Source organism: Amblyomma americanum, chromosome 2 (genome assembly GCF_052857255.1).
Source record: "Amblyomma americanum isolate KBUSLIRL-KWMA chromosome 2, ASM5285725v1, whole genome shotgun sequence".
Classification (NCBI taxonomy): Eukaryota; Metazoa; Arthropoda; class Arachnida; order Ixodida; family Ixodidae; genus Amblyomma; species Amblyomma americanum.
Window position 1 is genome coordinate 1191137 of NC_135498.1, and position 27921 is coordinate 1219057.

At 50.4% G+C, this 27921-nt stretch overlaps 1 protein-coding gene across 1 annotated transcript in view; it reads right to left on the reverse strand.

The window, feature by feature from the left end:
• Nucleotides 1–7786: 7786 nt before the first annotated feature.
• Nucleotides 7787–27921, reverse strand: part of LOC144118313 (neprilysin-1-like) — a 73034-nt gene continuing 52899 nt past the window's right edge. Inside the window, exons 17-24 of the mRNA XM_077651277.1 lie at nucleotides 23086–23192; nucleotides 22961–23019; nucleotides 22840–22891; nucleotides 22568–22769; nucleotides 15904–15969; nucleotides 15721–15825; nucleotides 8763–8839; nucleotides 7787–7910 (exon numbers count right to left, since the gene is read on the reverse strand). Of these exons, the coding sequence (XP_077507403.1) occupies nucleotides 7802–7910; nucleotides 8763–8839; nucleotides 15721–15825; nucleotides 15904–15969; nucleotides 22568–22769; nucleotides 22840–22891; nucleotides 22961–23019; nucleotides 23086–23192 (777 nt within the window). The 3' untranslated portion in view covers nucleotides 7787–7801. The remainder of the gene's footprint in view (nucleotides 7911–8762; nucleotides 8840–15720; nucleotides 15826–15903; nucleotides 15970–22567; nucleotides 22770–22839; nucleotides 22892–22960; nucleotides 23020–23085; nucleotides 23193–27921) is intronic.

Consider the following 27921-nt stretch of genomic DNA (forward strand, 5'->3'; position numbering starts at 1 on the left):
TTCCTCAGAAATCAATTAACTGTGCAATGTCAGTGCACGTTAAAGATCCCCACGCAGTCGAAATTGTTCCTGAGCCCTCCACTCCGACACCTCTTTCTCTTCTTTCACTTGCGCCTTTTTCTCTTCCTCACGGTGCGGTTGCGGAATTACTGCGCCATTTCCTTTCCTCAGAAATCAATTAACTGTGCAATTTCGGTGCACGTTAAAGATCCCCACGCAGTTGAAATTCTTCCTGAGCCCTCCATTACGAGACCTCTTTCTCCACTTTCGCTTCCGCTTTCCTCCCTCCCTTAAGGTACGGTTCCGGAATTACTGCGCCATTTGCTTTCCTCAAAAATAAATTAACTGTGCGATGTCAGTGCACGTTAAAGATCCCCACGCGAAACTACTCCGGAGCAGTCCACTACGGCGCCTCTTTTTTTCTTTCACACCTACCTTCCTCTCTTCCTTAGTGCGCGGTTAGCGTATCCAACGAGGTGTGAAAGTTACTGCGCCATTTCCTTTAAAAAAAAATGGAGGACGCTTAAGCTTCGCCTATAATAGCGGAACGCGACAGCGTGTTGCAGCACTGCCAGGGAGCCCACGGAACGCCATCGCCCGTTTGGCGCGACACCTTGCCCGTCAGACAAATCGCTCTGCTACGTACGTGCAACGGACGCGCAGTGCGGCAAACCACGTAGAAGCGCTGCCAGGCACCTTGCCGAAACGTGCGAAACTTAAGTTGCAGTCGTAGTTCGTCGACACATCGTTCTCGACAAACCCGATGCCACGAACGCCAGCATAGCTTCCGCGCCGAACGATTGGGCGGCAAGCTGCAAGCTTCGGGGTGAACGCGCTTTGGACGTGCGCTGCGTTGTTCGCCGCTCACCGCGTGGTTCCTGCGTGCCCGCACGGCCCCACTGCGCCCGTACGAGAGATAGGTCAGACGCGTCACTTCCTTTCCTTAAAACAAATTTTCATTTTCCTTCCCTTGCGGCGCGGTCCGGGTTGTCCACCGAAATATGTGACAGGTCGAACCCGACCCGCGGCGGCTGCGTTTTTATGAAGGAAAAACGCTAAGGCGCCCGTGTGCTGTGCGATGTCCCCAGGTGGTCGAAATTATTCTGGAGCCCTCCACTACGGCACTTCTTCCTTTCTTCTTTCACTCCCTCCTTTATCCCTTCCCTTACGGCGCGGTTCAGGTGTCCAACGACATATGAGACAGATACTGCGCCATTTCCTTTCCCCAAAAACCAATTATATTATATGCCCCTTCTTTTCCTTGTGCTGCCGTCGCGCGCTATCTGTTGGGGCAGTGGCGTACATTGCGAGGAAGAGGAGGAAGAGGGATTTTTTGCTCACGGCCGACGCCGACGACACCGGCTTCCCGTGTTCCAAACCGACCGTGGCGTCTGCGTTTTTATGGATTTTTGGATTGGGAAACGTTTATTATCGATGGATTTGTTGATCTTGTTATGTGGCCGTCAGTGGAGACTGGCGGCGACCTCTTCGGCTCTCGTCACCACCTGTACTTGGGTTTCCAGGTCGGAGCTGAGCAACAAGGTCTCCCACGGGCACGGGGGCGCGAGCCTCTTGAGCGATATTGGTGGGGGATCTCTCGGACAGTCCCAGAAGATGTGGTCTACGGTGGCTTTGCCGCCGCATTTGCGGCACTCCGGCTTAAATCTATCCGGGTACACATGGCTTAGGACAGCTTGATTAGGGAGAGTTTTTGTTTGAAGTTGTCTCCACAGTACCTCCTGTTCTTTGTTTAGGCTTTCATGCGGAGCAGGGAAGGTTAGCCTTTCTAGCCTGTAATGTTGAGTAAACTCATGGTAGGTATTAAGGCCGTCTCTCGTCATTTCGACGTCCGAGTTAGCATCCACAGCTCGGCCGATAGATCCTCGAGCTTTATCGTGGGTTGTCTCGTTCCCCGGGTTTGACGAGTGAGCCGGTACACAAACCAATTCCACGTCTGTCCTGTCTTTCGATAATTCCTGAGAATTCCCAAGGAGAGGGGAGATATTCTGCCCTTGGCGAAATTGCCAATGGCTGCTTTTGAATCGCTGACAATCACTTCTGCTCGCGGGTTTGTCAACGCCAAGGCGATTGCCGCTTCTTCGGCTATTTCTAAGAGTTGGTGCGTACTGTCGCGTTCGCTATGAGTTGGCCTTCCTCGGTCACCGCGGCTATCGTGAATGCTTTCTCGGGTGTTGGGTAAGCTGCCGCGTCTACGTAGACGACGTCCCGTCGGCCCTCAAGTTTCTTAGCTAGGGCTTTTGCTCTGGCCTTGCGTCTTCTTTCGTGGTGGACGGTGTGCATATTTTTCGGCAATGGTTTTACCGTCATTGTCCTTCGGAGGTTGGACGGGATTTTTCGAGTATCCGCGTTGAGCGGTTCCGCTTTTATTCCGAGCCTTTCTAGGATTGCTCTACCCGCATTGGTTCTAGTGAGCTTGAGCTCTTGCATTCTACGATGGGCCTCAGTCAATTCGTTAGCGTGTTGTGTAGGCCGAGTTGCAGTAACTGCTCAGTGGAGGTGCTGACTGGTAGACATAGGGCTGCCTTGTAGGCCTGCCTGATGAGTCCTTCAATTTTGAGTTTCTCAGCGTTATATAACTGTAGATAGGGGAGGGCGTAATTCATCCTGCTGATGACAAAGGCTTGCACCAACCGACATAGATATTTTTCCTTGACTCCTGTTCCCCTGTTCGCTATGCGTCGGATCAGTCTAATGGTTTGGTGAACTGAGGCTTTAATTTTTCGATTATTTCTGTATTTTTTGGCGGTTCTCTTGGATTATCATTCCAAAGATTCGGATGGAACTCACTTCTCTAATTACTTTGACTTGCACTTGTATGCTTCTTTTCGCTGGCGGGAGGCTGGATTTCTGTGCTCTCGGAATGTCTCTTTTAATTAGGAGCTCCGATTTGGGATGAGAACATTCTAGTCCTACCATTTTAACGTAGGCTTCTATGGTATCGACGGCCCTTTGTAGGGTCTCTTCTATCTCCCCATCGTTTCCCTTCGTAATCCAGAGGGTAATATCGTCGGCATAGAAAGTGTGTCTGAGATTAGGGATGGCCTCGAGGTGTTTCGGTAGTTCTACGAGGGCCAGGTTAATTTAGAACGGCGAGAGTACCGAGCCCTGCGGGAACCCCCGACAGCCCATGCGTATAGGATCCGAGATCACCCCATCGAGCGATATCTCGGCCGTCCTTTGGTCCAGAAACGATCTTATGTAATTGAAGGTTCTGAATCCTGGATTTAGCCTCGATAGGTTAGTGAGGATGGCCTCGTGTGACACGTTGTCAAAGGCCTTGTTTATGTCTAATCCGAGGTTAGCTCTCGTGTTCTTGCTTTTGGGGATTACATCTTCACTGAGTTGAATCATGACGTCATGCGTGGACAATTGGGCTCTAAATCCTAGCATGGAGTGGAGTAGGAAGTCGTTATCCTCCGCGTATCCCTGGAGTCTGTTCAGAGCCACGTGTTCCATTAGTTTCCCTAAATAAGATGTAAGGTCTTAGGTTTTCGGCTGTTAGCTTCTTGCCTGGTTTGGGTATAAAGATGGTTCTGGCGTGTTTCCATTCTTGAGGGATTTCACCCTCCTGCCAGAGTTTGTTGATTAGGTCAGTTTGGGCAGTCACTGACGTAAGGTCTAGATTTCTCAACATTTTGTTGGTGACGCCGTCGGGTCCTGCGGCTGATGTCGTTCTTAGTTGGCTCATGACTTGCCATACTTCCGCCGTGCTGACTTCCTGGTCTAATTCTGAGTTCGGCTCGCCCTTATACCAGGGGAGGGGGTTGGTGGATTGCGTGGTGTTTAGGTATCTATCCTTGAGCTCTTTGATCAAGTCTTCTGTGTTACCTGAAAATTTGTGTGCTACTTGAGGAAGTCTATTGCGTTGAGCCGATTTGGTCTATGTGGGGTCGAGTAAGTGTCGCAGCAGAATTAAGCCACGTGTTTTTCTTACCCAGGTGCCCGTTCATGCTATCGCATACCTGTCCCCACTGCTGTTTTTCCAGCTCGAACGCGTACGCTTCTATCTTCCTTTCCAGCTGTGTTATCCTCTTTCTGAGGGCGCGATTGTGTTTTTGTTTTTCCACCTCAGCTGTAAGCTCAGGTGGGCTTCCCACATGTATTTCAATTTGGGGCCGGTCGTGTGTTGCGATGTTATCGCCTCTGTGTCCTCTGTGGTGGCTTTTACATATTCCTTCGAGGCGCGGGTCCACTCGTTCAGGTTGTCGATTTCTTTCGGAGCGGTTTTGTCCCTAATTTTGCGGAAGCGGTCCCAATCTTTGAGTCTCGTTTTTAACGGGGGAGATTTGCATGGGGCCGTCTCGAAGGTTGTTTTTACTATGTAGTGGTCGCTTCCTAACGTGAGGCCTGTATTTGTCCATATGGCCGAGTTAATGTTTTCACTAAGGGCAAGATCGGGGGTTGTGTCCATGCTGACGCTATTGCCTATCCTAGTAGGCGCTTTGACGTCGTTAAGGATCGTCATACCCTCGTCTTGTATGGACTGCTATAGCGCCTTTCCTTTTACGTGCGCTATCCGGTATCCCCAGGCCGGGTGTTGCGCGTTGAAATCGCCTACCACTGCAAGTTGGGATTTCCCTGCTAGTTTTACGGCCTTACGGATAATGTCGGAGGTTGCTTTAGTTCTGTCCTTGGGTGAACTATAGATGTTAAGAATGTAGACGTTTCCATCCCCTTTTCTACGCGGCGGGATTTCCACTAGCGTGCGCTGGACCTTTGTGTCTTCGATGTCGTGTTGTATGGCTGCGATGCTGCGTTGAACGAAAGTCGCGGTGACCGAGATACGTTTTTTCGGATCCGTGTTTGGGGGAATTTAAGGCGTGTAACCCGTCAATTTGATCGGGTAACTGGCTTCTTGTAGCGCTATGATGTCTGGTTTTTGGGATATCTGCTGAATATGGAGCTGCAGGTTGCCGCGTTTGTTTTTGTAGCCCCTGCAGTTCCACTGCCAGATCTTAATTTTCTGGGGTCGAGGGACCATACTGAGTTGTTTGGGGGGGGGGGGGGGGGGGGGGGGGCTTCGTGGCAGTTGCTGCACGAGGGGGGGGGGGGGGGGGCTTCGTGGCAGTTGCTGCACGAGCATTTGCACGGTAGCTTCTAGAGCCACGAGGTGGTCTAGTGCTGTTAGGCGTTGTACGATTTGTTGGAGGGTCTGTCCGACTAGTGAGAGATTGTCTTTGGTTTCCTGGTTGTCTTTTTCAAGTTTGCCTAACCTCTCGTTTATGCGCGCAGTGCCTTTAGAGGTGACAACGGTTTTTGGTTTGGGCTGCGGCTCACCCTCTGGAGATGCCTCAGCTACGCTCTTCGCGTTAGCATCTATGCCTGTCAACGCCTGTCTCTTTAGCGTCCGTATCCATCGCATCCTCGGTTACGATTTGGGTCGGAGTTGGTCGAGCCGGTCGCGCGCCTACCGGTTTGTTGAGGGGGATATAATTGGGACCTGTTTTGACGAGTTTTTCAAGCTCGTCTAGACGCCTACGGAGTGCAGCATTCTCTTCTTTCAGCTTTCTATTTTGCTCCAGAGACGCGCGCGCCCTAGCGTCCGCTTGGGAGACAATGTCCGCCCAGCTCACCTGTTTGTGAGCTGCTGCTTCCTGAGAGGGGAGGTTTCTTGCGCTCGTTGCTCTTGCTTCTCGGGATGCTTGATCCGCGGTCGTCCAGGGGCGGGCAGGAGGTAGACCTGTCCCTCGACTGACTTTCGCTGCGGCGTCGGCTCGACGACCGTTGTCTGGATCTCGAGCGTCGTCCGGGGTTGTCGTCGTCTTCCGAGGAGAGCAGGGCGTACCGATTTCCGATCGGTGGCTTCTTGGTCTGGAGTTTCTTCGGTTTCTCGACGAAACGGTGCTTGCAGTTGCGGCTTCCCGTAGCGTGCGCACCCTCGCAAATGATGCATTTGGCCTCGCAGCCGGGGGACTCGCCTTCCTCTGGTGGCGGGTGCTCCTCCCCGCAGCGACGGCAACGTTGGCTTTTCGGCCTGTAGCACACATCGGCTCGGTGCCCGACCCTGCGACAGTTGAGACATGTTTCTACCCGTTCTTTATACGGATAGCAGGTGAAAAGGCCTGCTTGGAAAATCATTTCCTTCGGCGGTTTGGTGCCCTCGAAGGTGATGACGGCCGCTCTGGAACGTCCCATGCGGCGTGCGTTGACGATGGGGAGTTGTGGGTTTTCAATGATGCAGTAATGAAGAATTTCATCCGGCGTCTCGTTGCCGAGGGCTCCGTAAATCACTGCTCTTACGAATCGCTCTGGCGTGGGGAAGTACGCCATTACTGGGTTGTCTTCGTTGTTCATTGTGAATTCTGGCATGCTCCGGTAGGCGCCTGCTCGTTCTTCCACGGGGGTGTTCATCGCGAAGGTGTTGTTGTATGGGTTGATCCGCAACCTGTCGCTCGTGAAGATTTCCTGAGGCGGGAGGTTGAGCTGCTGGCAGATCACTTTGAGCAACTGCCCCGGGGTAGTTGTGCGAACGTTTAAATTCCTCGGCCTGACTACGACCTTGTGGTCATATTCCGGTAGGCGTGGGAGTGGTGGCCTTCTACGTCTCGTTGACGACTTTTTATGATCGGTCACTACTGAGGACTTGCCTGTGTTTCAGACGCGTCCGACGTTGGTCGATGCGGCGTGCTGCTGCGTTAGGCCAAGCTGCTCCGCTCTTTCCCGGATCCTGGTTTGGCGTGCTCCTTCATATTTTCCGCTGATGGTACTCCATCCTTCCTCGGAGAGGGCAGCGGGGGTGATCATCTCGCCTTCCACGGCGTATACCTCCATGGCAGCAGTTGTGGGGGCCCGCGAGTACGACGGCGGGCCTCCGGCGTCCCGGAAAAACGCTAAGGCGCCCATGTGCTGTGCGATGTCAGTGCACGTTAAAGATCCCCAGGTGTTCGGAATTATTCCGGAGCCCTCCACTACGGCACCTCTTTCTTCCTTTGTTTCACTCTGTCCTTTATCCCTTCCCTTATGGCGCGGTTCAGGTGTCCAACGATATTTGAGACAGATACTGCGCCATTTCCTTTCCCACAGGGCCAGTTATTATCAAAACGAGCTCCTTAATGCTATCGCGTTAAAATTAGGTCCGGCTTAACTACTGCTGAGCCTGATTAGAGAGCGAAAGCTGTTTTGTATCGGGCAAGTAGACGCGGCTTGGCGTCGGTAGCGTTTAGTGTTCCCCACACTGGATAGGAAGCGGCTTGGCGTCTGTAAGGTTGAGTGCGCTCCGCACACTGATTGGGTGCCCACTGCGATGTCTCAGCGGTTAAGGCGCTCATCTACTGAGCCGGTGTACCCGAGTTCGAATCCGGCCGCGTCGGCCACGTTTCGATGGAGGCGAAACGCAACTGAGCTCACATAAGTCTGCCTACGTGGAGGACTGCGTTTTGGACGAAATGAAACGGCCCAGTAGCTCTTAGATCTCGACATCTCAGTGGACACGTGAACCCCCGCGAAAGCATGACCTCTGGCTCTGGAAAGGTCGAATTTAGTGACACGCGAAGAGCGGCTTTACCTATAGCGCAGTGAAGGTTTCGTTTCAAAAACCAGTGAAATGTGCGATGTCAGTGCACGTTAAGGTCCCCACGTGGTCGAAACTATTCCGGAGCTTTCCAATACGACACCTCTTTCTCTCTTTCACTGCTACCTTGCTCCCTTCCCTCAAGGCGCGGTTTAGGTGTCCACCAAGAAGTGAGACTGCTAATATATGGTGTACAGCGTGCCACATAGGCGCTCTGAGCGGTGTTCGTGTGCACTTTTGAGATTTGCAACAAGAGAGTTTTTAAAATTTTTACTGAAACCTCCAGAACTTGCACTTGACGTGTGGGTTCATGGGTGTCCCTCGCACGCACCGGAAAGCGTCGCCGAATCCATCGCTGTTCGCCAGCGGAATGTTCACCCTGCAAGCGGACAGCGCGCGTCGTGTTAGTCGCTTCTCTGATCGCGCAGCAATGCCGCGCCGCTCTGTGGAAAGGTTTTTACAGCGACAGCTGTTAAATGCGCGTTGCCAGGTTCTGCGACGTTGGCTTAACACCATGCTGCGCCACGCCGATTAGTCAGCATGCAGCGACGTCACGCATGACATCAATGCAACGCACCATGGCAACACACCATTCCGAATGGTCCGAAATGAGTGACGTCGAAAATTACAGCATGTTGTGACGTCACGTGCACTGTGGAGAATGCAAAATACTAATGAATAAACTGTGTCACATTCAGTCCCACAAAGGTCTGTCGCTGATCTCGCGTGACAGGTTGGCAAACATCCTGTGAGGTTCCGGGCCTCTGCAGCGTCTGCATGATCGCCGGACGGAGAAAGAGGGACGGGGTCGAGCGTCCGCATAGAGGGCAGGCTGACGTCACGCTGCCAGTCGTCGGGCGTGAGGCGGAGCGTAATCGAGCGGCCACACAAGCAATGGGATCGGTGCGTGCGAACGGGTAAGCTCCCGACCGCTCACGAAAGGCGGCAAGATCCATTAATTGCAAAAACACAACGGAAAACCTGTTAGCAGTCGTTAAGCGCATTACCACGAATCGACATATTTTTTTCCTTCCAGTACACTACCACCAAATCGTTCAACTCGTAAATTTCCATATTGATCGCCACTGACCTGCTGGAATGAAACCACTAACATTTTCCCCGCGCATAAATGTAACGCTTATAGTAGAACCATTGGTACGCAGTGCCCACCACTTACAGAGTCAAGCAATTGCATGCATTGTAACCTTAGCTAACGCCGCATTTTCGTTACCTGTGTTGCGTGAGTGCCACCGTTGAGGTCCTCACATGGCGCTGCGCGTGTCCTTCGTTGGAGTTCTCGCAGAAGCCCTGTTCGCGCGATAAGGAAGGGGGGGGGGGAGAGGCGAATGAACAACAGGGAGAATATCGAGCTGACGAAAAGTCAACGACGAGAACGTATGTGGTACATGGTGGAAAACCCTTGAACTGCCGTGGCTGTTCAGAGGAGTTCTGCGACGCGTGATTCGAGTGGTGTCGAACAAACTCGCCGCCATTGTTCGTTCCGCTGCTACGCACTCGACCCCCAAAAAGTGGACTGAGAGAGAGTCTGACCGAGCCGCCCTACCGTCGGGCCGCTTATGAGCCGGGCATGGACTGCGGCTCCCCCATCCTTCCACTCAGTGTGGATAAGGGAAACAATTCTTCCGTTTGCTGTCCACTCAGCCAAGAGCTTCAGTTTTACACCAGATTACCCAATTCAATTGAAAGGAATCCTGAAATGTTCTCGAAATTTATCAGCGGACATAAGAAAAATCCAAATTAAGCCGAGCGCGTCCAGAACGCTCACAGCAGCCGAGAAAAGTACGCGCAGTGCTAGAGCGGAAGATTGATCTTCGGGCTTAAAAGGTTTGATCGCCACCTGTACGGTACAATTTTCGCGATCTAATAGAACCATCAGCCGCTACTAGGCATTTTAGGGCAGGAGAAGCTAACGCCCACGTGGGCCGCGGCGCGAATGCAGCGATTGGCTATGATTCTGGCAGCGTACCAGTACCACCTCCGGTATCGCCGGGGAAAAAACGTTCAAGTGGCCGGCGCCTTGTCCAGATTACCACTACTAGTCAAGGCTGGGGAAGTTCCAGGGAAGTGTCTCGCAGTGTTTCAGTGCCCTCCGATAACTGCCGATGACAATGTTCAGGCGACAAGGCGAAATTGGACTGCGTCTCGTGTAACAGAGTTTTCCTTGAACATTTGGCCCTACAACAACTCGGTGCCTATTATAAGTGTCGCGATGAGCTTTCTGTGGAACAGGGTTGCGTAATCTGGGGTGTTCGGGTGGTGATTCCGGACCAAATGAGGGATCGCGTGCTGAATTTTCCGCATGAGGAGCATCCAGGCACCAGTCGCCTGAAGATGCTGCCTAGGAGTTTCGTTTGGTGGCCTGGCATTAATCTGGCAATCGAGCAGCACACAGCAAGGTGCAAAGTCTGCTAAGTGGTTCAGCCCGCTGCTCAGCCTGCATCACTGCATCCTTGGAACTATCCTCTGAATTGTTGGTCACGCGTGCATGTAGATTTTTCCTCCAAAGTTCTCACGTCTTCCTAGTGTTAGTGGATTCATTTTCCAAGTGGGTCGAAGTGTGCTTGATGTCCTCAACATCCACCTCGAAGACTATAGGCGAACTCCGCAGTATCTTTGCAGCTTACGCCTCGCCGGAGGTCCTAGTGAGCGATAAAGGCCCGCAATTCACGTCCTCGGAGTTTACCGAATTCTTGTCTCAGAATGGAATAAAGCACATTCGTCGTCCGCCCTATCATGCAGTGCCAAATGGTGCTGCAGAACGCACGATGCAAACGCGTCAAAAAGCATTGCTCAAACAGGTTCTCGAAAGTGAGGTTTATCGTGTGCCGTGTTCGCTCCAGCAGTTTAGAACTTGACAGTTTCCTAACGAGCCACCGCAACTCTCCAAGCAGCATGACTGGACGCACGCCCGCAGAACTGTTCTTGAAGCGCCGTCACCCCACAACATTGTCGTTACTCAAGCCAGACTTTCACAGTGCCATGCAACATAAGCAGGCACACTTCAACGAACAACGTGATGTGACGCGAGGGTCTGCTTGATTTGGCGTGTTCGTGAAAGCAGTGCGTGGTGGTGAGCGCGGGAAGAAGGTGGGGAGTGCGGTGACGTACGTGAAGGTGCGCAACCAGCTTCGTCCACGGCGAGCAGATCCCGTATCGAGTCCTGCACGTTGAAGAGCAACGACCACCGGCCTCCACAGACGTCACCGCGACTGCCCCGGAAAAGCCTGTGACTGCACCGCCAACCACCAAGCCACTACAAGGCGCAACGGGTGCAACGCCTGACACAGAATCGGCCCAGATTTGAGTGCGTGACCTCACTTTCGGCTCGTGAATAAACGTGGAGTTGTTCCCAGGATGCCATCGTGATAAGTTACTTCCGTTTCGACGTGTGTCCTTTGAGAAAACAGCGCATGCATCGACCAGTGAAACGCCCTTCTCTTTTGTCCGCCGTGACTGGCACTCTTTAGTCCTATTATCCGTTACTTGCGGTTGCGAACTTGCAATGCAAAGGATATCCTCCTCCTTGTCTGCTGAACAACGCCTGTGGTATTCAACGAGGTGGTCACTTGGCAGCATTCGTAGCAGTGCGGAGGTAAGCATTGCTCTCTAAATGCCTGTTCTAACGCATTCGCCGTGAGAGCGGCCTTGTTGCGTTGCATGTGGTCGTAGGGACGGCGCAGGTCTCTTACCTCCTACCCGCGTCGTACCGTCGGCATGTTTATTTATTTCAGAATACTGCAGGCCACTGCTTGGCCCAGGAGTTGGGTCAAGTGCCCCTGGATTAGCACCCGAAGAGCTCCTTCAGAGGCTCGGTGACGGGGCTGCTCCTGTTGCTTGAGCAGCAGCCACCCAGCCGACCTCTCCTCGTTGGAAAGGGCGTCGTGTATCGCTGACTGCTCCCAGAAGGGCTGCCAGTACTCCGCTGCAGCTCGCTCTGGCAGCTTGACCTTTGAGCCGGCGGTTACCATCGCGAGCGGCCGGGCAGGTAGCTCCTGGATCGTCATTCGCTCGCTGAGTTTCGGCTTGCTGGTGGCCAAGCCTTGCGACGTATAGGTGACTATCCCGTCGCTGTACTCGCGTCAGGTTCTTCATCGGGCACAAGCGGTTCGGTAGCAGCGTGCTCCTCTTTAGGGTGTACTGGAGAAGAAGCGCTAAGCCTGGCGGAAGGTACGTTAAGAGCCTTTTCGTCCGCTTTTGTCTCAGGCGATCACCGGATCCGCCTAGCTAAGTTTCCTGAGATCTCAAAGCCGATACATTCGAACCTCGTCGTCGTGTCGGTCATAGCCGTAGTTCCAAGCTCGGCTTCGGGTGTTGGTGTCTGTGGGCCTCGTTCCTGTAACCGTTCAGTCCAAGTGGCTGCGCCTCCAAGGATCGTTGGCGATGGTCCAGCTGGGATTCGTTGTGTCGCCGATGCTTGATGGCCTCGACATTTATGGAATGTTACAGCGTTGTAACGCGAGAGAAACGCACTGTTACCCAGAAAATCCGGCGTAGGCGTTCTGAGTGAACAATCACGAGCATGACTTTGGCAGGTGATGCCGACAGAGTAACCTAGAAGGCAGGTGGGCCACCTAGGCCACGTGATCCATTACAACAAACAGCGCGAAAAACAAATGGTCGAAAAGAAAGAAGGACGCACGACGAGCGCGTCGTGGTGTGTGCTTTCTTTTCGTCCACGTGCCTTTCGCGCTGTTTTTTTTTTTTTGTAATGGATCACTGCAAGCTCACCCAACTACCTCTACTTCTAGGTCACGTGACCTTCCGGCATCATCATCACAACCTTGCCGCCGGACTGTGAGCAAACTGCCCACCGTGGCAGGTGGCAGGTAAATTAAATGACTGGTCGCTCGGGAAGAGCAACCTGGCCCAACAAAGGCCCATCGGTGGCAGAACCTGTCATCGCAGGGAAGCGGCGCGTCGCTTAACCGCTGCACCACTGCGCCAGGAGGGCTACGAGGACTGCCATGGGTGTGTGTAAAGTAGAGAATGACCTTCCGCGTCTATGGTAATTAACCCATTACGCTATCGCTTCTAAGGTGGAGCTTAAGCGTCTCCGCCAGTTTTCTTTCCAGCTTTCTGCATGTGAAATTTGTGAAAACTGAGAGGCACGCTCAAATAACGATGCCATTGCCTCGGGTTGTACAGCGACCACTGTTGTGTTTTGACCGCACCGGGCTGTGGGCAGCCTGCCCTAGCCACCTAGGTCACGTGACGTTGTGACGTGATCACAACCTTCCTACCGGATTGTGAGCAAACTGACCGCCGTGGCAAGCGGCAGTTCAATTGACGATAGGTTGCCCGGGAAGAGCAACCTGCATCTTACACCGGTGGCAGCACCATCCATGGCATGGCGCTCTGCTTAACCGCTGCACCAGTGCGCCAGAAGTGGCATGCGGAGTGCCAGCGATATAGGAGGGTAAAGTGGAGAATGACAGATTCCGGATGTCATTCCATTAACGCTATAGGTTTCTAGCCTTACGGTGGACTTTAGGTATTCCCTCCAGTTTTAGTGAGCTAGCACTAAAGCCCCCACTCACCGATTTCACCGATCTTAGTCTGAAGTCGGCTGGACCTTCAAAACCGAGCCTTGAACCGAATCCGAAGTGAAAACCGATGTGCTGGCGCACCTTATTCGCCTTTGGCCTCACAGCGCCAAAGCGTCCGTCATTATTTTTTGTATATGTACTGGAGCGGATTGCACAAATGATTTTAACACCATTTTAAGGTGTTTGCAAGCGTTTGTTCGCGTTGCGCACAGTAATCAGTAAACTGAAACAAACTGGACAGCTTTGTTTTCGGATGGCTGTATTTCAGCTCACATAATCCATCGCTGTCGATACGTCCACATACTCTGGTTTTCTGCCTTTAGTATACCAAGCGATACTGTATTCGGGGTTTTACTTCTTCTTTTTGCTAGTGTAGTCGGCGATGACGTTAAAATTAGTTTTCGCCGATGACCGTATGATCTTTAATGAGTTTGCACCAATAGGACATCAGCCATTGGTGATGTTCTGGTGCCGGGAGGCGGGTGCGCCTATAAATGTCTAAAACTTTTAATAACTACAAAAAAATTGAGTTGGAAATTCATTACTCTCTTGTGCCCCAACCCTCAGTAGGATTTAACGAATGCAGATACTCTGGAATCGCACTATCAATTGCTGGAATATCCGTATTGATGACATCCCTTCCAACCGAGACCCTTGGGTCCAGCGTGTAGGACCCCCATGTCCCATAAGCACGGAACGCAACGTATGCACACTGCTTCTCGTCCACATTTGTTTTGCTTAGTTACTTTGTTAGAAACGTAAGCTCTAAATTAAGCGCTTAGCTACGGTCCCGCCCGTGCAGCTCGCGTACTTCCTGACGCAATTGTTCTCACGCTTAAAATGTTTACAGCCATAGCCGTCAGTTGGGAGGCTCGCCGAGGAATAGTAGGCAGTTTTAGTGCAGCGTACGCAGACATACGCGCATAGGAATAGCGTACCCGATGTACAGTGCGCACGCGCTAACCTAGACCGAGCTGTTTTGTACGTTAGGCTAGCATACGCTAAAATTTGAGTCTAGCGTGCCCTTACGTTCGCTAGGAGATTAGCGTTAACGAGATGCGGCGCCCAGGTCGTCCGCTTCAGAGCGAATTCGTCGTTGCTACCTACTGTGTTTCCTAGCGTACTCATGCCTATGAATTCCGCATGGGGCTTTCGCTTTGCCTCATCACACCTACAGCACTAAGAATTGGCGGTGAATTTACCCTGCTTTTCATTTTGTTCAGCGGCTGCGGCGTCCCTAAACCTAACAAGATGCGTCGTTTTTTGAGTGGATCGCATTGACTTGGATTTTTACACCCATGTGGTCGTGAAGAGAAGCTGTAACCGTTTCCATGACTGCTGTTTAGTTGGTGTTGTCACTCCGATTAGGAGAGTTTGGTCTTAGCAAGATGGCAGCCTACCTGACAACAGCGCAGAGAAAGCCCCCTCCTAGTCTACGGTTGGGTGATTTAGCGCCCCTTCGGGAGAGGAACGCGCAAACTCAGCTGGGCTACCGGCCCCGTACGACTTGGCTGGTCCTGGCTTACGTGTAAAATAAGAGGCAGAGAATATTTTCTTATTTCGACACCAGGTTATACTGCAGTTTGCGTACGTTAAACTAAAAGCGCCGGTGTGGCACATATCATTAGGCAAATCGCAGCAAGTCTGCTGGAGGCAACCCCACACAGACACATTATTTAACCTGTACATATATTCAGAATGGCTGCCCGAAGAGTTCAGCCCCGTCTGTTCTCTTTGCGGGGACCCAAAAGCAAACACTCCACTCATTTTTTTTTACCTTTTCAAACAAGATACACAGCCGGAGGGCCTGCCACTACCTCAGTGGGAGGTCGCGCTGATAAGCTCGGACCCGGAAGTTCAACTCACGAGAAGAGGTCGTCGGGGGGCCACCTGGTGTCCGGCATAAGAAGAGGCCCACAAAGCACAGAGATGGGAGGACTACACCTTTTCGTGAGCCCAGTCTTTCAGAAAATAAAGTTGTTTTTCCTCTCTCGAAGCGTAACGTCCCGCAAAATGCTGGCGTATGTAGTCGGATACAACTTAAGTCTGCAATGAAGCTCCGCCCACATTTAGGACCGACAAAGAACGTAGAGCCGTTGTTAAAATTTCTCTTTGTCACATAAGCAAGAAGGTTATCGTGAAAATAAAAGCTCTAGAATTTTGACACCAGTTGGCTTGTTTAATAAAGTCAAACAGTTAAAAGCTGATTTTGTTTACTTTTGTGACTGGCCAGCGGAGCAATACAGTACGCCGCGTATCGTGGCCCAGTGTTAACAGCTGCTGTTTTCTTAGTTGTATTCTACTACAGTGTATGTACGTAAGCGCTTGCACGCTATACTAAAACTGCCTAATGCGTGGTCCGCGTCCGTCATCCTAACAACGGCTTCTACTGCGGGGCGAAGCATAGGCGACGAGGCAGCACTGCACAGAACCTCACCCTCTTCCGCAAAAAGGCCGCAATCCAAACATCACCATCACCCCCAGAACACGCAGTGTCAGACTGCCATCGATGCTGCGCCTTTCCGAAATACACTGATGGGCATTTTTGTTTTCCGCGGTTATGCACGCCAGCCAGTTAGGGGGCTCCAATCGGGAGCACCACTATGCCGAACTTGAGCTCACCATGGCGTACGCGGTGTAGAAGAGCTGCTCGGCGGTGACGTTTGGCAGGTTGGCCAGCACGAAGTTGCCCTTGATGCCGCGCTCCTTGAGGTGCCCCGCGTACATCTGCCGGCCGGGAGGGGGGGGGGGGGGGAGGCTATAGAAGTAGCGCCGAAGGACGCCGCGCTATGTGCACCAACTCACATTGCGCAGGAAGGCCAGGGCGGCGTTGTCCCGCACGTTGGACTCGGCCGTCAGCGAGCTGTATTGCTGCAATGCACAATGCGGAGAACTCTCAAGAACCGGCACTCTTCTGTCAGATTGCAGCCAAACTGGGCTACTGAAAACTTTCCCTGCCTGCTTTTCAGACGCTTTGGCGCTGTGACTCATCATCATTAGCCTGACTGCACCCACTGCAGGGCAAAGGCCTCCCTCAAGTCTCTCCAATTAACCTTGTCCTTTGCCAGCTGCGCCCACCCTATGCCTGCAAACTTATTAATCTCATCCGCCCACATAACCTTTTGCCGATCCCCTGCTACGCTTGCCTTCTCTTGGAATCCACTCCGTTACCCTTAAGGACCAGCGGGTATCTTGGCTTCGCATCACATGCCCTGCCCAAGCCCGTTTCTTCCTCTTGATTTCGACTAGGATACCATTAAACCGCATTTGTTCCCTTACCCACTCTGCCCGCTTCCGGTCTCTCAACGTTACACCTATCATTGTTCTTTCCATGGCTCGCTGCGTTCTCCTTAACTTAAGCGGAACCTCCACTTTTCTTCCCCGTAGGCGAGTACCGGCAAGATACAGCTGTTCTACACTTTTCTCTCGAGGGATATTGGCAAACTGCCATTCATGATCTGAGAGAACCTACCATATGCGCTCCACCCAATTCTTATCCTTCTAGTTATTTCCCTCTCATGATCCGGATCAGCTGTCACTACCTACCATGTGGCTATTTCGGGGCTGTACGCTCCCAGAAAATCTGATTGGTAAAAGAAACGTGTTTCAAGAAGTGCACTAAGTTTGCTTAGCTGTTGATGCAGTTTTTTTTTTGTTTTGCTTGCTCTCTTTACTTCCATACATGACAACTATAAAAACTTGCGGAATCCGAGTCAAAAGCCCTCGTTCACAGAGTGCGTTTTCCCCTCCTGCTCTGCCCACTAAACGTATTATTGTGGAAGATTGGCCCACCACTGTATTCTTTTCCGGGAAGGAGAGGGGGATTCCCCTTAATGTGCGTGAACCTGAACCCGGCGCAGTCGCCACCAGCTTTCGAGATCGTGCTCAGAGGGAAGTTGTCGAAAGGAGACAATGGTGCCTTCCCTTCACCAGTACTTGCCTCGACTTGCTCCTCGCGTTCGCACCCCTGCTCTGAGCACAAGAGGGGAGGGGTGCGGAACGCCAATTGTCCTACATTTCTGGCCACCTTACGAGGCTGCACCCACACCAACGCTGCACCGACGCTCTTTCTTCACCTGTCGGCGGTGGTGATGATGGTCGGTGCCAGTGTCAAACGCCGGGCAGATAACCGCAACAAAATAAGCGCGCGTGCTTTACAACCATGTGTGATGTGGTTTAAAGGGGTATGATAGATACTTTTTGAAAAAATAAGAGACGCCGACCAGTGAAAAAAGGTTCGTTCTTGACGTTTCGGCTTCCACACGGAAGCCTTGTTCACAATGAATTCATCACCAAACAAGGGTCGTTTAAATATGATTGAATAATCGGCGCAAGGAGCGTGCGTATATCGGGTGTAGATTGCCGTCAATCCGGTTTAGCGTGTGTGACGTAGTTTGTATGATTAGGGATTCCAGATGAAGTCGTGATGCTGCTACTTTTTCGGTTGCGATGATCCTTGCCTTGTCACAGTCAATTTTGTGGCCGTTCACGACGGCGTGCTCCGCTAAGGCGTTGTTGCGAGTGTTTTCATTTTTTACGTCCCGAGCGTGCTGCTGTAATCGCTTCCGGTAGTTCCCAGTTTCCCCGACATACACACCGTTGCAGTCTGCGCAGGGGATTTCGTAGACAACTCCGGGGAATCTTTCCTTTGGCAGTGTGTCCTTCACCTTTACAAGCTGATGGCGCATCTTTCTGGCCGGGACATGTGCCACCTGCACGTCATATTCCCGTAGGACACGTGCCAGGCATTCACTTGTACCCGGGACATACGGCACAGAAGCCCGTTTCTTGAGCAGAGGGCGGGCGTCCGGTTGTCTTTTTTTTTTTTTGACAACTGACGTTCTACCGTGTCGATGAAGCGCCTAGGGTATCCTATGATAGATGCTGCAGAAATTTTGAGCCAAGCACGTTCTTGTAAAAATGGAAGAGCGCAGTCACGCACGAGCAGCAATTTTATTGAAGGATATCAACTGGCGCATATGTGATATGCTTCGCTTTCTGCTGTGTCACCTCACCTGTTCGGTTTATTGCGTTCGGATTTTAAATTTCAAATAAAAAATATTGATATCACTTTTCAATGGCTGATGTAACCACAGCGTTGGCTACTTTTTGGCTCTTAACTGTCTAGGCCTAGTTGCATGGTTGGCTCTTTTTGGGCTACAGATTTTGTATATTTTGTCTATGCCACTCCGCGCCATCAGGCAACACTGGCATGTTGACAGGGCAATCAGGTCCCTGTCATTGAAGAGAATCACCTATGGGAACCTGTCAACATGCCACTCCCGAGTCTGCGCCTTGTCTGTGCTTATGTGCGCCTTTCGCCCCGTTCTATTTGCGCAGTTTTACTCGTTCTCAGTCCCAAGTGAACCAAGTAGGCCGCCTTAGCATCCTACTGGCTATTGAATTGACTGAAAATTTCCCCAGGTAAAATTTAAATTAGAAAGGGAAGACCTTCGACGGAAGTAAGTGTGGTAGGGTTTTGAATGAAAGTTGAGAAAGACTTGCACCAACCACCTATTTATTTCCAGCCCAACGTTCCGGGGAAAACTCGATCCATTCGTGAGGGTTGACTATGAAGCTAACAAGCAGCAGCAGGGAATAGAGTCACTGGATGTTTTCAACTTATCCATTTACTCTGGCAGGGAGAGGCCTTCGCTTTAATCCCTTTGTTATCACGTGCAATGCACATACTGGGAGGGGGAGCGTTCCCAAAGTCCCGTTTGCCTTTGTAATCCGGATGCGCCATGACTCCTCTTTGAACGGATTACGTTCCAAGGCCAACATGCTCAATTCTTCAAAGTCTTCTTGGCGGCCGGAGCACTGGCGGTGCTCGGCGAGGGGCTTGTTTTCTGAGTTGATTGACCGGACAACATTTTTGTCTTACCCGGTTCCCTGCTTGAGGCTTTTTGTACTACCGATGCGCGAGGCCAGGCCCTCGGAGCAGAGAATTTTGCAGAGAACGCCCGGTTGCTATAATGCGATATCATTTAGAGTGGCCATTCCCCGCATTCAGCCGTTGTCTGTTGCACTGGAAGTGGTGAGGGAATACGTCTACTTAGGGCAGGTGGTTACCGCAGATCACGAGAGGGAAATAACGAAGGATAAGAATGGGGTGGAGCGCATATGGCAGGTTCTCTCAGTTCATGAATAGCAGGTAACCAATATCCCTCAAGAGAAAAGTGTACAACAGCTGTATCTTACCGGTACTCGCCTGCGGGGCAGAAACGTGGAGGCTAACGAAAAGGGTTCAGCTTAAGTTAAGGACAACGCGGCGAGCTATGGAAAGAAAAATGGTAAGATGTAAAGTTAAGAGACATGAAGAGGCCAGAGTGGGCCAGTGATGAAACACGAGTAAATGACATCCTAGTCAAAATTAAGAGGAAGAAATGCGCTTGGGCAGGGTATGCAATCCGAAGAGAAGATAACCGATGGTCCTTTAAGGTAAGAGACTGGATTGCAAGGGGCGGGATGCGTAGCAGGGGCGTCAAAAACTTAGGTGGGCGGATGAGATTAAGAAGTTTACTGGAATAAGGTGGCCGCAGCTGGCATAGCACAGGGTTAATTAGAGAGATAGGGGAGAAGAAGCCTTCGTTCTGTAGTGGGCGTGGTCAGGCTGATGATGATGATGTTTGTTTGTGGGTCTGTCTGCTTGTTCGTGCGCCAGAAACCTGCTTTTTGGCAGGCAGGTTGCCCACTTGCCCATCGCGTTGTGAGCAACGTGCCATGTGTGTGTATATAATTCGATTAATGATTGGTTGCGAGATGTTGCTCGGGGAGAGCAACCTTGGTCGCACAATTAAGCCTCCAGCATTGGCAGCACCTGCCATCGCAGGGCAGTGGCACATCATTTAACCGCTGGACCACTGCCCCTGGAGTAGTACGAGGTCTCCCAGGGATCTACGGATGTGAAGTAGAGAATGACCAATCCCGCATGGGCATTAACCCGGGAAATGCTATGGCGTCATACACTTAATGGGCAAATGCACCACTTTTTGAGAATTCCGCGCTATTCATGGATACAAACCTATATCGGCTATAGATAGAGCATGCCACGTGGTTTTGCGTCAGCACTTAAAATAGTGACGCAAAAGAAGAATAAATTTTAGGCTTTTCGTCTTTGCACCAGACGAGAGCGAAAATAAGTGGTGTGACGTCACGGAAGGTAAGTTTTCTAATTTCCGCTGCCGTAAACGACACCCTGCCCTTTCTTCACCAAAAATTCTGCTGATGTCACGCATTTTCTTGTCAACACAGACGATATTGGCTTTGGGTTCTCTGTAGATGTACAAGACCGGTTTTATGCGGTCCCCCTATAGGTCAGCTTATGTTGGCTGTAAAAGAATGCATTGAAGCAGACGGCGACGTGCCCTTTCAGAATTAACCAGGCTTGTCAGTAGATAATTTCGTCTCTTTATTGGAGTTTTACTTGAGATCTACTTTTGTCGTCTTTGACAACCTGCCATTTTTGCAGCGCAGTGGTATTTGTATTAAGTCCAGCGTGGCTCCAATACTTTGATTTTTTTAGCAAAAGTAGATCAACTTTTACATAGGTATCTTAAAGGGGTGGGGGGGGGGGGGTTAAAGGCTTTTAGATATGTTGACGATTTTTTAGTGTTTTTAAAAATGCAGATATTCTGCTACCCCTCTACTGTTGGTGAAGTTTTATACGCCTTTAACAAACATGGAATCGGGCTGAATTTGAAAAAAAAAGACGCGGAAAAAACATGACAAAATATCAAACATGAAAAAAGAAAGACATTAATTTTGGACTCGAGTTACACCGCCAAAAATGAGGCCCTGAAGAAAACTTATGCGACTTGTGAACTTCATTCTGAGCCGTGGCCTATTCTGTGCAATATCTGCACATTTTAAAGAACAAGCTGAATACAAATTTCATTAGGGAGCTGGACTCTGTGTCTGATACTGTAACAACGCCGCTGCCAAACGTCCCGAATTGCTTGACAAATAAACCGGTGTAGAAAATGAACATTAATCCTGCTCTTCTGGATCTAAAAGGCACAAATTTTGTGCTGGTGAGCAAACAGACTTTCATGACATGAAAATGATAGCGGTATAAAGCAGGAGTTTGCAGCGATTGTGACAAAGGCGGGTTATTGTGTCGTTCGCAAGGGCTTTTGCTGGCAGTGAAGATGTACATGTTCATTGTTTTCTTCAGCCGAAAGGAACTTTAATTGGAGTGACAAAACAGGGGAAGTGCAATGTTGCCCGTGAATGCACCTTGGTTTTGTTTTAGGCTGTATTCAGCATCCAGATGAATTCATGAACAAAGTTACCAAGTTTTATGTGTCGCAAGACTTCATTTCTGTGTAAAAGGGATGCGCCGATCGCAAAAAAACGCCGGTAAGATTACGAGATGTTGCTCACAGCCACGGCCTCCCTCGTACCAGCCATCAGAAGTTATGTTTCGGAGGCTGCCTGCTTTTGTGCCAGTCAATAACGAGATTTTTTTTTTGCGGTGGGGAGGGAAGGGGTATCTCCGCCCGTTCTCTAGAAACTGTAATCGCCTTTTTTGGGCTCGCGAAAAATCAAATGTCTTGGGGACCATTGTAAAACCCCGGCAAAAATTCATGCTTGCCTTTGACGTTGGCTCAGTGGCTTTGGCGCTCGTATTCTGATCCCAAAGTTGCGGGTGCGATCTCGGCCGCAGCGGCCGTATTCGATCAGGCAACTACAAGAAGGCCTGTGCGCCGTGGGATACGTCAGCGCACGTCTAAGAGTCCCCGGTGGTAGAAATTATTCCGGAGCCTTACACTTTAGCGTCTCTCAGCCCACGCGTCTTTGGGGATGCTAAACCATTTTTTTTTAGATTCTAGCTTTTTAAGTGAGTTCGTAAAGGGCATCTGCTAAATAATTGCCTTATAAGCACCTCTCAATTTAAGACGTATTTTGTAAATTGAAATGTGTAACTGCAATCTCATGCGCGCACAAAATTTTGATAGCAATAGTGTCTGCGCAATTTAACCCTTTAGTTCTTTTACGCTACGTGCAGCATCGCTTTGCGCACGAAAATCAAGTGTGTCGTCGCCCAGTCGTTCCGTCACCAGCTCGCCTTTATCATTTGACAGACGACTGTGGCGTGGCCGGTTTTGCAGTCTTTCCTTTGCTGCTTCGCTTGAAGAAAATCATTGCACTACAGCGACAGGCATACGTTATTCGGCGCTAAACGCCACACGCGAAGCTTTCTCGGCGCTGCAGATGCCATGCGTGCTGCCGGTTCCTTAGAGCCTGTTCTCTGGTGTCGCCATCTCGCGTCGTCGCCACGAGATGCCTCATCCGCGAGCGCTCCCTGAACACACTACCCCTTTCTAGTGCCTGTGCTCCTCCACTACGCGGCACCTCGCTAGGCTATGCCCCCTCCACATCTCTGCGCCCGCGTTACCACGCCTTGTTCCATGAAGGCATCGACCTGTACGGTCACTGTCTCGGACACAAGATGCAATGCACTCACGGCGTTGGCGAAGAGCCCGCTGAGCGAGGCGTTGTACTGGTGCGCCAGGCAGCGGCTGTAGTTTGCGTAGGCGTCCCGGGTCTCGGGCCCCCACCAGTCGCGCAGCGCGCCGCTCTGAGCGTCGAAGAGCGAGCCGAGCCCCGTCACGGAGGCCATGAGCCGCTGCGCCAGGCCAGCCAGCACGCGGGGGATGTACAGCGGCCTGCGGAATATGTGCTCGCTCGAGATGGAAACAACTGCGCTGTTTCATTCAATGCCTCGAGCAGCCTTACGTCTCGGCGTTGTCGAAACCCATCGGTTCGGCGAACATGGCCATCGGGATGTCTGCGTGCGAGAAGCGAGTTTGCCGTGAGTGCACACTGACGCCGCCGTCCATTTCCCGCGCGCCCTTACACAGTGTGTTGTTCTGCGGGTCATAGGTCACGTGGACATCGAACACCGACCCGAACCACCTGGAAAAGAGGGGGATTAGAAAACCGCACAAGACCTCGCCGATGACCGCTGTGTACACAACTCACGTGCCCTGCGCGGGGCTGAAGAGAAGGCGCCGGAAGCGCTGGTCGACGTGCGCCGACTTGGCGCTCATCAGGCTGCGCAGCAGGTTGCCCACGGGGACGTCGCGTACCTGCGGCCAGAGCGGGTATAGCACATTTCTGAACGACCAGTCAAGGAACACCCATCAGCATACAAGAGCACCGATTATTTTTCAGATCAGCCTCCACTCCAAAGATCACAAGCTGTAGCGTGTTGGATCATGGCGTCGACATGACCATAAGAAACATTATATCGATAAGACTAAGTTCAGTGCTCTTTCCTATCCTCCTCTTCGTTTCCTCGATGTGCTCGCGCTGATGGAAATATATGCCGCAAGAGAAGGAAGCAAGATCCAACATTCGCATTTTCCCTCTGTTCTTTCTCATCTGCCCACCAGGAGCAAACATACCCAAGTGCGGGCTTCTCATCATATGCTTGTTATATCTCCTAATTTTCATCAGTGAAGCCACACCAGCAAAAACAGAATAACATTATTTACCTTCATCAAACAATAACTCTCCTTAACAGCCGTTCCAATGCATGGCTTCGGCTCTAATGGTACCAATAATTTTTCTTTTTTATTTTTCTTTCTTGCTGTGCGAAATACGTCTCATAGTAATTTGATATTTTTCTACTTCGTATTGGGCCCGGACACTATTCTTTCACAATTGCTTTTCTTAGTCCGACCACAGTGTTAGCTGCCTGCTGAAGCGACGACGACGGCCTTCCCGCTTCGTGCAGCGCTTGCCACCCGTGCACAAAGCGCCAAGAAGGGCTCAGATCACCTGGCACGGAGCCGGACGAAGGCTTCTCCAATACCTCCTCGACGGATACAACTCAAGAACCGAGCGGCAGATATACCTCAGAGGAGCCCCTTCAGCCAATGGCTCCTTGCCGCGCCGTTTCGACTGGCTAGCATGCTATCGCAGTGTGCGGCAGATGAATGGAGAAAGGCTTAATCGGGTTAACCGCGGCGGCATGCATGAAATTGGTCGACGCCATTGGCTGGCGGGATGCATCCTCTGAGGGCCATCTGCCGCTTCGTTCCCGAGTTGTATCACACAGAGCGGGGCCACGAAAAATCCTCGGTGAAGCAGCCTATAGGCGGGCCACCTAGGTCACGTCACCGTTTGGCGTCACCACAGTCTGCCCACCGGAGAGTGAACAAACTGATCACAGTGGCAGGTAGCAGTTAAATTAATGATTGGTCGCGAGAGGTCGCTCGCGAAGAGAAACCTGCTTTGCACAAGCCCCGCCGCCATGGCAGCACCTGTCATCGCAGGGCAGTTGGGCGTCGCCGGGGGTAGTGTGAGAACTCCTAGGGATCTATGAGTGAAAGCCGAGAATGACCAAGTCCGCATATATGGGCATTGACCCATTAACGCATTAGTCCTTCCTGCTGGGGTCATGCTTACAAGCGTGGCTGTCAAGACTGGGTTGGAAATTCCATGGCTGAGGGCGCGGGTGCGGAACGTTTCTTCCGCGATGTTTCTGACGAAGTAGTGTGCTTTTTAGTAGGGCGGGAAAGAAGCTTGAATATGCCTAACTTCCCCTCCTACTGAAAAGCACACTACTTCGCCAGAAACATCGCGGAAGAAAGGTTCCGCACCCGTGCCCTCAGCCATGGAATTTCCAACCCAGTCTTGACAGCCACGCTTGGAAGCATGGCCCCGGGAGGAAGGAGTTCAAGGCTTTGCAAAATTCTTCGAGCAGAAAGCTGGAGGAAAATACTTATGCACATCAACCTGGAAGAAGGAGCCTCGCGACAAATGACAAGGTATTTCATTAAATACGCCGAAGTATGCGGAGAGCTGTTACGGAAAGCGAGCTTTTCAATCTTCCAAAAAATGGAAAAGAATTGCCCGTCCAGCGAGCACGGAGCGGTCATGCTTTTGGCGCACACGCTTCTTGAGCAAGTCAGCAATATCTTTGATGACCAAAATTGCACTTGAACCAAAGCCCTGCCGGCGGAGGACCTTGCAAGGATTCATGGCATTTTAGACAGATTACCTGGCAAGGAAAGAGCGGCATGCACAATCGAAGCAGTGAGAGCCGGAGACAGGTTAACCACCCGAAGCTAAGAGACAACACGGCTGAAGATACCATCAACTTTCTGAGAGGGAACATCCTTCGCTTAATGACATCGCACAAGACAGGAGGGTATGTGGTCATCGACAAAAATCACTATATCAGTAAGGCTGTGGAAGGACTAAAAACTATGACCCAGTCAAAAATGGCCAGAGAAATTTGGCGAAAATTAGTAAGTGTAGCTAATAAGTGCGGAGTAATTACAAGATGCAGTAAGGAATCACAGAATGCAAAGAGACCCGTGTAAAGACCTTCTTCAGCGTCAAGACGCACAAGGAAGGCATGCCTTTCAGGGTTATCGTAGAGAACAAAGGAAACTGGCAGCGATGCTTGCCAACTGTCAATCCTTCCGATTCACATCCCAATCATGGCTTCAGGGTCCGAGGATGTCATTGATCTCCTATATAAGAACAAGCCCACCAGTGGCATGCATTTCAGTGGTCGTTGTAGACTGCAGCATACCACGGAGCGCTGCATTAGGAGCCGCTGAGGAACGCGCAGAAGAATTTGGAAGTGTCAGGCTTCAAGACCATTGTGGAGCGACTGTTGGAGGGTTCCTCGAATTGACTGAATACTACCTTAGCTCATTGTACGTTGAATTTGGAGGTAATTTGTTTTCGCAGAAGAGCGGAATCAGCAGGCTCCTGTTTGGCGCCTGTATCGCCCGACATTTGTTTGGCACAGGGCAATTGCAGACTTTTGGATAACATACTAGCCTGCTTCTGATATGTTGATGATTACTTCAAGTGGCTAACTGAATCTCTGAACACCAAAGGGATGAGTGGAAAACAGCATGTCGATCCACGGTATGTATGAGTCCTCCATGCAAAAGTCCGCCAGACGAGATTTCTAGGCTCGCTCGTCAACTGCATGCAGTGATGATCGCACCTTGTCAGCCAAGAGCAGAAAAGTCGGTGTTGCATGTTGATTCCGGCCATTGAAAATCATCAAGCCAGGTGTTACGTTATCCAGGTGTTGCGGTATAAAGCAAGCGACCAAAAAACCGTGCCCCCGCTCTATAATGCACCGCCTTGATCAGCAGGTCACCCGACTGAAGACGAGTGGTTATGCTGGGCGACTTTTGGGCAGCACTGCGGAAGCCCTGTTGAGAGAGATTGCTGGCTCCAAGTAGGCAAATAAAACGAGACACGAACGACGCTCCATTGTGATGCCGTATATTCACAACATTTCTCACAGATTAAAGAAAACAGCCGGCAAGCACGGCGGTAGTTTTCTCTGCCCCTCATAAGCTAATAGCAATGTGCGAAAAGGTGAATGAACAAGAAGAACAATAATAAACCAGGGTGTAGCGTCAGACACGATATAAACTATGTTCAGTGCGAAGAATAATATAATATTCCGCTCATAATTCCGCTCATAATATTTGCAATATTCCGTTTAGCTCCAAATAGGCTAAACCCGACCGCGGCGGCTGCGTTTTTATGCAGGAAAAACGCTAAGGCGCCCGTGTGCTGTGCGATGTCAGTGCACGTTAAAGATCCCCAGGTGGTCGAAATTATTCCGGAGCCCGGGAACTCCGGATCAGTAGTCGAGCGCCCTAACCACTGAGCCACCGCGGCGGGTGAAGGAGTTGCAAAATCTGGAAATCTGGCACCCCACTGCGCACCAATGCGAATAGGTTCAAGTTTATTGTTATTGCATGTACAAGAAACGGGCTTACATATTATATTCAGCATCAGGAGGTCCCAGAGTGGGAAACTGCCAGGGGGACCTCCTATCATTAGTGGGTGCATAAGAGTATTAGAGCAGCAAGAAATACAATTCATAGGGAACAAGTGCAAATAAATAGAAGACAATTAGATATATACTAAAAACAGCGTTATACAGTAATATCACAATAAATAATCATAAGCAGGAATATCTAGTAATCAGTAATAAAAATTTGGCTCTTCTGCATATTACGAACAAATAAAAATACAAAGTGTTTTACAGAAACATGAAGCCTAACGATACAATAACAGAAATAATGTAAAGAAAATTGAATAAATGCATTTATGACAAATGAAAAGATGGTTCTGCTAACAGTATTCTTTTCATATTGTGTTTAAAAAACTCGATGAAAGAGATGACTTAATATTAACAGGGATGCGATTCCAAACTGAAATACCATAGAAATGAAGTGCAAATTCACCATAGTTAGATATGATTTTAGGTAATAGAAAGTTATAGCGTTCTGAAAACCTAGTATTATTTTTGTTCATGAGGTTATCAAAAGGAAGACTGTCTAAGGTTGTTTCACGATGAAAGAGACGAAATGTATTGAGTGATAACTTATGATAGAACAGCTGTTGAATGGGGAAAAAGTTAAGACGTTGATAGATAGGTAAAGAATGGCAGCGGAATGAGCTAAAGGTCATTGATTTTATTGCCTGATTTTGAAGGCGTTGAAGCGGTTTGAGATGAATGGCATATGTATTATCCCTTGAAGATAAACAGTATGATAAATGACTGGTAATATAAGCATGATACAACGATCTAATAATATGAGGGTGGAAGAATGCGCGTGTTTTAATGATAATGCGGATGCCAAATGAAACCTTTTTTTATTAGCGAGTTGGCATGGCTATTGAACTTAAGGTGTTTGTCGAGAGTAATGCCCAGAAATTTAACAGTATCAGATGTCGGTATAACGTAAGTATTTAACGAGACAGTTATTGGAGAAGAAATCGACGTTAGTGGATTATGAAATAGTACAAAGGTTGTTTTTAAGG